The sequence below is a fragment of the Corvus moneduloides genome, chromosome 24, assembly GCF_009650955.1.
Source record: "Corvus moneduloides isolate bCorMon1 chromosome 24, bCorMon1.pri, whole genome shotgun sequence".
Lineage (NCBI taxonomy): Eukaryota > Metazoa > Chordata > Aves > Passeriformes > Corvidae > Corvus > Corvus moneduloides.
Genome location: NC_045499.1, coordinates 4,772,322 through 4,782,426, shown reverse-complemented (window position 1 = coordinate 4,782,426; position 10,105 = coordinate 4,772,322). Strand labels below are relative to the sequence as shown.

Below are 10,105 nucleotides of genomic sequence, written 5' to 3'. Positions count from 1 at the left end.
CAGTTCCAGGGGGATGGATGAGACTCCCCCTCAGTCCACGGTGGATTTTCCCAGCCTGCAGAAATGCCAGCCTGGCATCCCCGTGCTGCCAAGCCCAAGACAAATTCCCGCTGTCACAGTGGCCCCTTTGGTCGGGAATTTATTTACCTTGGATGCTGCCGCCTTATCGTTCATGGAAATGTTTATCCCAAATATTTAACGGCAGCACTGCACAAACTGAGGCTTCCTGGGGAGCAGTCGGAGCAGGACCGACCTCTCCCCTCCTGGTAGTGTAAAAATTAAGGATAATTCCCCATTTTCCCCAAAATTCCCATCCTCAACACCTCCAAAATCCTATATCCTGGTAGTGCAAAAATTAAGGATAATTCCCCATTTTTCCCAAAATTCCCATCCTCAACACCTCCAAAATCCTATATCCTGGTAGTGTAAAAATTAAGGATAATTCCCCATTTTCCCCAAAATTCCCATCCTCAACACCTCCAAAATCCGGTATCCTGATAGTGTAAAAATTAAGGATAATTCCCCATTTTTCCTCAAAATCTCATCCTCAACACCTCCAAAATCCGATATCCTGATAGTGTAAAAATTAAGGATAATTCCCCATTTTCCCCAAAATTCCCATCCTCAACACCTCCAAAATCCGGTATCCTGATAGTGTAAAAATTAAGGATAATTCCCTATTTTTCCTCAAAATCTCATCCTCAACACCTCCAAAATCCGATATCCTGATAGTGTAAAAATTAAGGATAATTCCCCATTTTCCCCAAAATTCCCATCCTCAACACCTCCAAAATCCGGTATCCTGATAGTGTAAAAATTAAGGATAATTCCCTATTTTTCCTCAAAATCTCATCCTCAACACCTCCAAAATCCGATATCTTGATAGTGTAAAAATTAAGGATAATTCCCCATTTTCCCCCAAAATCTCATCCTCAACACCTCCAAAATCCGATATTCCCTAATCTGGCCAGCGGCCTCCTCACGGCTCCCTGATGAGAAACGCAGGAGAGCCCTGGAAAACAACATCCCGATCCCGCTAAGTCGTTAAACAGAGGGAGCCTGGAAAGTGCCAACACTCCTGAGAGAAAAGACGGGAGAGAGAGAGAGAGAGAGAGAGGGAGGAAAGAAATCGCAGGTTATTTATAACAGGCAGCACCAGGGGCTCTCCAGTCTCTCCTGCGAAGCTGCAGCAGCTGGGAGGTCACTCCCGAAAATCCCGGCCGAGCCCGTGCTCTGCCAGCTCAATATTTGCTCTGGGATCCGGGATCTGGGATCTGGGGCGGGCACCCGGCGCTGCGGCTCGGGAGCCACCCTCCCATGCTGCCGGTGCCGCGGCACAGCCCCGAGCAGCCTTTGCACAGGAGGAGCTCACCTCGGTAAGTCCAGCTCGGCGGGGTTGGGTTTTTTGTGGGAGTTTTTATTCTTATTTGGTTGGTGTTTTTTTTTTTAAAAAAGCTGATTTCCATTCCCGCGCCCCGGGAAGCGCCTGGCAGCGCCAGGGGTGGCACAGCTTGGAGAGACGGAGCTGCCGCGCTGCCAGGGAAGCACTTCCCTCCTGCCCACTTCTCCTGATGCCCAGTTCTGCTGCTGCTCATCTCTCCTGCCCACTTCTCCCGATGCCCACCTCCCTTCCCATCCACTTCTCCCGATGCCCACCTCCCTTCCCATCCACTTCTCCCGATGCCCACCTCCCTTCCCATCCACTTCTCCCGATGCCCACCTCCCTTCCCACCCGCTTCTCCTGCTGCCCATCTCCCTTCCCATCCACTTCTCCTGCTGCCCATCTCCTTTCCCACCCACTTCTCCTGATGCCCCTCTCCTTCCCATCCACTTCTCCTGATGCCCCTCTCCCTTCCCATCCACTTCTCCTGATGCCCCTCTCCTTTCCATCCACTTCTCCTGATGCCCATCTCCCTTCCCATCCACTTCTCCTGATGCCCATCTCCTTTCCCACCCATCTCCCCATCCCACCTCCCCTCGTCCCCACTTCTCCTCATGCCCATCTCCCCTCCCGCCCCTCTGCCATCTCCATGCCCACTTATCTGGGATCTGGACACCTTCCCCGATGTCCATCCAGGCTGGGCAGTGCCCCCCATCCCATCCCATCCCATCCCCTGGGAAATGGGAACAGCAGCACCAGGATGACCCCATGGATGGCCACAGTCCGGGAAGTCCCTCGCCCCAAATCCTTGGAATGAGGAGCTGCCCCCGTTGTCCCAGCAGCTCCTGGCACAGTGCAGGGACACCAGGAGGGGTCAGGGACCTCAGTCCCACCCCAAAGCCGGGGGTGAACCCCACAAACAACGAGGGGACAGTGGGGTCTGCTGGGAACAGGTTTTGGAGTCACCAGCAGGTTGAAGGGGGGCACTGGGAAAGGTGGGGGGACCCCAGGGATGGAGATTTTCCCCCCAGGGATGGAGTTTTCCCCTCCAAGAATGGACTTTTTCCCTCCAGGGATGGACTTTTTCCCCCAGGGATGGAGTTGATCCCTCCAGGGATGGGGTTTTTTCCCCCAAGGATGGAGTTTTCCCCCCAGGGATGGAGTTGATCCCTCCAGGGATGGGGTTTTTTCCCCCAAGGATGGAGTTTCCCCCCCAGGGATGGAGTTTTTTTCCCCAGGGATGGACGTTTTCCCCCAGGGATGGAGTTTTTCCCCCCTAAGGATGGAGTTTTCCCCTCTAGGAATGGACATTCCCCCCAGGGATGGAGCTTTTCCCCCCAGGGATGGAGCTTTTCCCCCCAGGGATGGAGTTTTCCACCCCGGGATGGACTTTTTTCCCCAAGGATGGACATTTTCCCCCAGGGATGGACTTTTTCCCCCAGGGATGGACTTTTTCCCCCAGGGATGGAGTTTTTTCCCCCAGGGATGGAGCTTTTTCCCCCTTAAGGATGGGGATTTTCCCCCAGGGATGGACTTTTTCCCCCCTAAGGATGGACTTTTTCCCCCTAAGGATGGAGTTTTTCCCCCAGGGATGGGGTTTTCCCCCCAGGGATGGGGTTTTCCCCCCAAGGATGGAGTTTTTCCCCCCAGGGATGGGGTTTTCCCCCCAAGGATGGAGTTTTTCCCCCCCAGGGATGGGGTTTTGCCCCAGAGGGGCCCCCGGGCAAAGGCTGCCAAGAGGGTGGAGAAGCCGGCGGCTCTGGTATGAGAGCAGGCACAGAGCCCTGGAGCAGCAGCAGGAGGAGGAGGAGAAACTCCTCTGCCCCTGCCAAGCTCCCCGTGGCACTCAGCATCCCGCAGAACCCCATCCCGAGCACACAGAGCGGGAAAAGCAGGGAAAAAAGGGAGAAATCCAGGCAGCCAGGCCTGGCTGCCACCACCCCTATCCCTCTTTTTCCCCGTGCCAGGCTGTCCCGGTGGCAGGGCAGGGCACTCTGTGCCTTCTGTGCGTGCCAGGCCGGGTGTCCCCTCCCTGCTGCGGGCTGGGGACACGGCCAGCGGTCAGCAGGTGACCTCAGGGCCACCCCTGGTGCAGCAAAAGGGGGACACTGGTCCTCACTGGTCCTCACTGGTCCTTACTGGTCCGTGCTGTCCCTGCCAGAGCAGAGCTGGCAGTGACACCCTCCCAGCCACGTAGGATCCTCTCCCGCTCCCAGCAGCGGAATTCCTGGAGGGATTTCAAGCTGCCTGGCTGCAGGAACACCCCGTGCGCTCATTTATCCCGGGATGAGGAGTCGGGATGACTCCAGAGCTGGAACCCTCCCGCTGCGGCCCCACCTGGGCACGGCAGGAGGCGGCCGCGGGGGTCAGGGTTTGCCTCATTCCCTGCTCTCCTCTGGATCCGTCACCAGGAGATGTCCCCTCTCCCCGGCCACACCGAGGGGCCGGAGGGTGCTGCCCCTTCTCGTGTCTGGGGAAATCGAGGGTAGGAAGAGGTTTCAGCTCCAAAATGAGGCAGGATTTGTTTACCGGGATCTGCATCCTGCTTTTCCGTGGGGGAAGGGAGAGCTGGATGAAACCCACAGCGATTCCTGTCACCAGCCAGCGGAGCATAAATAGCTCCTTCAAAAGACGCCTCGAGCTCTTTCAAACGATGCCTCGAGCTCCCAGAATCACCCTGAGCTGGCAGCTTCCCCTCTCCGCCACAGGACTGAAATCCCTTCTCCAAGGGAATCCAAGTTCCTTCTCCTCCTTCCCATGCAGAGCCAACCCCTCGGATCAGGGCTCGTGTGACTTCGCACAAACCCGTGGCTCCCAAATCCCCATCCTCCACCCAGAAATCGCACCAGGAATACCCCAAAAATCAGGATTTCACAAGCAAATCTCCACCCAGGTGGAGGTTTCTCCCAAATTTCCACTGGGGACAGAGGTTCCTCCCAGATCTCCAGCGGTTTCTCCCAAATCTCCACCAGGAGTGGAATTTCCTCCAAAATCTCCAGCGGGGATGAAGATTTCTCTCAAATCTCTGCTGGTTTTTCCCAAATCTCCACTGGGGATGGAGGTTTTTCCCAAATCTCCACTGGGGATGGAGGTTTTTCCCAAATCTCCACTGGGGATGGAGGTTTCTCCCAAATCTCCACTGGTTTCTCCCAAAATTCCACTGTCAGGGAGTTCTCTCCCAAATCTCCAACGGGCTGGAGGTTTCCCCGAGGTGAAAAGGGGGAAGATCAGGTAACTGCTCACAGGGGAAGTGTCCACAGCCGGGGATTTTTGGGTCGGATTCCCTCATCTCCCAATCCTCCAGCTCTGCCGCTCCCCAGCTCATCCTCCCACGGCTTTGTCCCCTCGCAGGTCCCTCCAGCACCATGCCTCGGGCCACCACCCTCATCCTCATCCTGGCCGGGCTCTGCGGGTCCTCCCTGGGCCAGTACAATGAGGAGGAGGACCTGGCGTGGCTCCAGTACTACCTGAGGCAGTCCCGCGTCTCCTCCTACAACTACGTGCCCTACTACGAGGAGGAGAGCCCCGCGTACGCTTACTCCTACCCCTCTGCCACCGACACGGAGCCCGAGCCGGAGCCGGAGCCGCAGCAAGCCACGCCCTGGCGGTGTCCCCAAGAGTGTGACTGTCCCCCCAACTTCTCGTCAGCCATGTATTGTGACACCCGCAACCTGCGGTACCTGCCGTTCGTGCCGTCGCGGATGAAATACGTCTACTTCCAGAACAACCTCATCACCTCCATCCAGGAGGGAGCCTTCGACAACGCCACGGAGCTGGAGTGGCTGGCGCTGCACAACAACCAGATCAGCAGCGAAAAGATGGGGAAAAGGGTTTTTGGGAAGCTGCAGCGCCTGGAGAGGCTCTACATGAACAACAACAACCTGACGCGGCTGCCCAGCCCGCTGCCGCGCTCGCTGCGCGAGCTCCACCTCTCCTACAACCACATCTCCAAGGTGCCTTCCAACGCTCTGGAGGGGCTGGAGAACCTCACGGCGCTGTACCTCAGCCACAACTTCATCTTCGAGATGGGCGCGTCCCTCAAAGGGCTCAAGTCGTTGATCCTCGCTGACCTGAGCTACAACAACCTCAGGAAGGTCCCGGACGGGCTCCCGGTGTCCCTGGAGCAGCTGTACCTGGAGTACAACTACATCAACGCCATCCCCGACGATTATTTCCAGGTGTCCCCCCGGCTGCTCTACGTGAGGATGTCCCACAACAGCCTGACCAACCAAGGGCTCTCCAGCAACACCTTCAACAGCAGCAGCATCCTGGAGCTGGACCTGTCCTACAACCGGCTCCAGAAGATCCCGCGGGTCAACACCAACCTGGAGAACCTCTACCTGCAGGGCAACCAGATCAATGGTGAGCAGGGCCGGGAGAATGGGGGTGAAAAACCCCCAGGAAGCTGCCTGGGGTGGTGGTTTGAGCAGGAATTTGGGATTTGTGAGGATTCCAAGCGGTCCTGGGCAAGGCACAGGTGGGAGATGTTGCGTCCCAGTCCTGTGGGATCGCTGCACTGGTTTTTGGGGTGTTTCTCAGGAGCCTGAGCATCTCCTGGGGTTGGAGATGGCAGAAAGTGGGAGATGAACCAGCTGGGGAGGGGTCTGTGGGGTCAGGAGGGGTCACGGCACTGGGCAGAGCTGGGGGGTCCCCACAGCCACGCTGGGGACACAGAACGGCCTGGGCAGCACCAGAACAGGGCTCAGGGACATTCCCCAGTGCCAGCACAGGGCACAAGGACATTCCCCAGTGCCAGCACAGGGCACAGGGACATTCCCCAGTGCCCAAAGCCAGCACGGGGCACAAGGACATTCCCCAGTGCCAGCACAGGGCACAAGGACATTCCTCAGTGCCAGCACAGGGCACAGGGACATTCCCCAGTGCCAGCACAGGGCTCAGGGACATTCCCCAGTGCCCAGGGGCCAGCACAGGGCACAAGGACATTCCCCAGTGCCAGCACAGGGCTCAGGGACATTCCCCAGTGCCCAAAGCCAGCACAGGGCACAAGGACATTCCCCAGTGCCAGCACAGGGCTCAGGGACATTCCCCAGTGCCCAGGGGCCAGCACAGGGCTCAGGGACATTCCCCAGTGCCCAGGGGCCAGCACAGGGCACAAGGACATTCCCCAGTGCCAGCACAGGGCACAGGGACATTCCCCAGTGCCCAGGGGCCAGCACAGGGCACAAGGACATTCCCCAGTGCCAGCACAGGGCTCAGGGACATTCCCCAGTGCCCAGGGGCCAGCACAGGGCTCAGGGACATTCCCCAGTGCCCAAAGCCAGCACAGGGCACAAGGACATTCCCCAGTGCCAGCACAGGGCACAGGGACATTCCCCAGTGCCCAAAGCCAGCACAGGGCACAGGGACATTCCTCAGTGCCCAGGGCCAGCACAGGGCACAGGGACATTCCCCAGTGCCAGCACAGGGCACAGGGACATTCCTCAGTGCCCAGGGCCAGCACAGGGCACAGGGACATTCCTCAGTGCCAGCACAGGGACATTCCCCAGTGCCCAGTGCCAGCACAGCCCCCTCAGTCCCTCCCACGACCCCAGTCTGTGGCTCCCGGGGTCACAGCGGTGGGCAGAGCCACTCTGGGGACACAGAACACCCTGGGCAGTGCCAGCACAGGGCACAGGGACATTCCCCAGTGCCCAGGGGCCAGCACAGGGCACAAGGACATTCCCCAGTGCTCGGGGCCAGCACAGCTCCTCTGTCCTCTCCCCAGCCCCATTCACGTCCCCAAACCCCCCCCCCAAGCGTCCCCCTGCAGCTGAGGGGTCCGTCCTTCCCGCAGGAGCTCTCAGCGCTGCGATCCCGATCTCCTGCCAGGCCTGCCGCTCCCTCCCCTCGATACACAAATAAATAAAGGGAACAGATTGTTCTGGGGCTGCTATTTATAAAAACGGGCTGGAAAAATAAACCCCCGAGCAAAACCTCCCGGAAAAACCCGGCCTTGCTCCTTTCACCTGCCAGGCCCTGAGGGCAGGAGTTGGAATCGGGAGGTTGAGGATGGGGATGGGGATGGGGATGGGGATGGGGATGGGGATGGGGAGATGTCAGTGCAGCCATCAGCTGTTGCAGGGAAAACACAGAACCCCGCAGCGCGGAGCTGCCAGCAGCACAGACACGGGAACAGATTCCCAAATGTTTGCTTTCCAAAGCCGGAGCTGCCGCCGTCTGCCCACAAACGCCGGCTCCTCCTCCTCCCGCTGCGGGTCCCGCTGACCCCCACAGCACCCCCAGATCAGGGATGCGGCTCCAGGAGCGCGATTCCAAACCCTCCGGAGCATCCAGACCGCGGTCGTGCCCTTCCGCCCCACCGAGGGTCCCCTCTGGGGGTGCAGCCCCCTCCCAAATCCCAGCGTGGCTCCCCCAGCATCCCGCTGCCTTTTCCAGCAGCATCCCGGCCTGGAGCTCTGCTGCCCTCTAGGCCCAGATCCTGCGAGAAAAAAAACAAATTAAATATATTTTGGAGTTTGTTCCATCTCCCGCTTCCAAAGCCGGCCTGGGCTGCGCTGGAATTTCCCTGCCTGGCGCCGGCAGCAGAGGGGCAGAGAGGGGACGGCTGGGATGGGGACAGGGACATCCCTGCTCCCGGACACGCTGCCCGGGGGTCCCACGGTGGCCAGGGGGGTCAGGGGATGGAGGCTGCAGCACAGGGAGCCTCCAAAAGAGGCTGGGAAGGCAAATCCTGATGGAAAGCGACGTTTTCCATCCGACTCCACCCTCCGAGCGCTCCATCCAGGGGAGCCAAGGGCGCTGCTTCCAAAGCCTTGGATAGGCACAAACCCTCCTGCTCCTTCTGGCTGCGGCCAGGAGCACCAGGAGCCCTTGGAGTTTGAGGCGCTGAGTCCAAATCCATGGGAAAAATCAGTGAATTTGGGCTGCTCCCATTTTTTTTTTCCCCTGCCTGCCTCCACCCAAAGCAGCTCTCGGAGGTCGATCCCGCAGACAGAGCATTTCCCACGCTGATCCCCTAAAATCAGCCCTGTGGGGAAGGTTGTAGGGAGTTCAGCTCCATCTCCTCTCCTTCCCAGAGTTCTCCATCAGCAGCTTCTGCTCCGTGGTGGATGTCATGAACTACTCCCGGCTCCAGGTGCTGCGGCTCGACGGGAACGAGATCAAGCGCAACGCGGTGCCCCCGGACGCGCCGCTGTGCCTGCGCCGGGCCACCGTCATCGAGATCTGAGCCGGCCCCGCCGCCCTCAGGACTTGTGTCCCTCATTCCCAGGGAATCCCTCATTCCCAGGGAATCCCTCATTTCCCATCCGACTCGGCTTCGCAGCAGTGCAATCACAGGGTGCTCCGATCTGCGCCCAATTTGCCCTAAATTCTCCCTCTTCCCATGCAGGGTGGGGCAGATCCCGGCTCTGAGCCCTCTCTGACCCCGCCACAGCCACCCCACAAAGCCCCGTGCCCACTGTCACCTCCTCCCCCAGATCGGGGTGGGGCACAGCAGGGATGGGGCTCGTCCCACCTTGGGAATCCAGCCCTGAGCATCTGATCCCAATCCCGACCCCAAAACCGGATCTGAACCCCCTGGGCCAGCAATCCCTGGAAGGAGCATCCAAGGGGTTGGGAGCTGCAGGAGTGAAGGGTTAAAGATCTCCAGGCTGGAGGATCCCTCAGAGTGGGACGAGGAGGGGCAAATCCACCCCTTCTCTTCCTTTTTCCCCCTTTTCCATCAGCCTCCTGCTCCGGAATTAATGGAGAGAAACCCTAAAAGAGAGAAACCTTCCCTGGGGTCAGAGGGAAACCCCCTGAGGAACAGCCTGGCCATGGAAGGGGTCCCAAATCTTCCTCCCAAACCCCTGGATCAGGGCAGGATGGGGAAATTCCTGGTGCTGTCACCCCCGGCTGCCTGGGCACCCCTCCCTGAGCTCCCTCCCTGCCCAGGCCCCCGGGATATCCCAATTAAAACCCCCCAAATAATCACAGATCCACGTTGGAATTCCCTAAAAACCCCGAATTCCCCAACTCGGACCCTCGGCCGGCTGAGTTTGAGGACCGAAGGGGCAGCTGAGCTTTGGGGGTGACCTGCCCAGGTGGCCCCTCCGCGTTGTTCCTGCATGCAAAGAGCATTAAAAATAAAAAACCCCCCAAAATCCTATAATTTCACCAGCATGAACCGTAAACCCCAAACCCATCAATAAAACCCTTCCCGCACCTGCACCCAGCGCGTCCCGGGAGCTCTGCAGCCTCTCCTCTGCTCCAGAGGGTTTTCCAGGCATAAATCCAGGCTGGAATTGCCGTCTAGCGGCTGTCCCGGGCATGGCAAGGAGCATTCCCGAGGAGCACCCGCATCCCGGTGAAATTCCGGGGAAAATACCCCGGGAAAGGGTCAGCGGGGACAGGGAGGCAGGGAGGGAGGGAGGCACCACCGAGGGGGGCTTTTTCCAGGTGTTTTCCTGGTCCCTCAGGATTCGTGCCTGAGGATTTTTAACAGCTGAGCTGGGGGATGTTTAAAAAATAGGGGGGAAAAATTAGGAATTTCACATGGACGGGAGCAAAAAGTGCCATTGCCCAGGCTGGGAGCAGCCAGGGAGGCAGAGCCCGCAGGATTCTGTGGGATGCAGGAGCTGGACTTCCAAAAACCCCAAATCCCTGGATGGGAGCAGCCAGGGAGGCAGAGCCCGCAGGATTCTGTGGGATGCAGGAGCTGGACTTCCAAAAACCCCAAATCCCTGGATGGGAGCAGCCCCAAAACTCGCCCCAAGACTCCTT

General features: G+C 58.8%; 1 protein-coding gene across 1 annotated transcript; it reads left to right on the top strand.

The window, feature by feature from the left end:
- Nucleotides 1-1,071: 1,071 nt before the first annotated feature.
- FMOD (fibromodulin) lies at nt 1,072-9,553 on the top strand. Its single transcript, XM_032133404.1, has 3 exons — nt 1,072-1,376; nt 4,733-5,743; nt 8,419-9,553. The coding sequence occupies exons 2-3, from the start codon at nt 4,747-4,749 to the stop codon at nt 8,568-8,570; spliced, it is 1,149 nt and encodes a 382-aa protein (XP_031989295.1). The 5' UTR covers nt 1,072-1,376; nt 4,733-4,746; the 3' UTR covers nt 8,571-9,553.
- The last annotated feature ends 552 nt before the right edge of the window (nt 9,554-10,105 follow it).

Bases quoted from the DNA above. Each gene is read 5' to 3' on its own strand.
- FMOD (XM_032133404.1), top strand. From the start codon at position 4,747: ATGCCTCGGGCCACCACCCTCATCCTCATCCTGGCCGGGCTCTGCGGG. The intron at 5,744-8,418 runs GTGAGCAGGGCC...TCTCCTTCCCAG, and splicing joins GCAGGGCAACCAGATCAATG to AGTTCTCCATCAGCAGCTTC.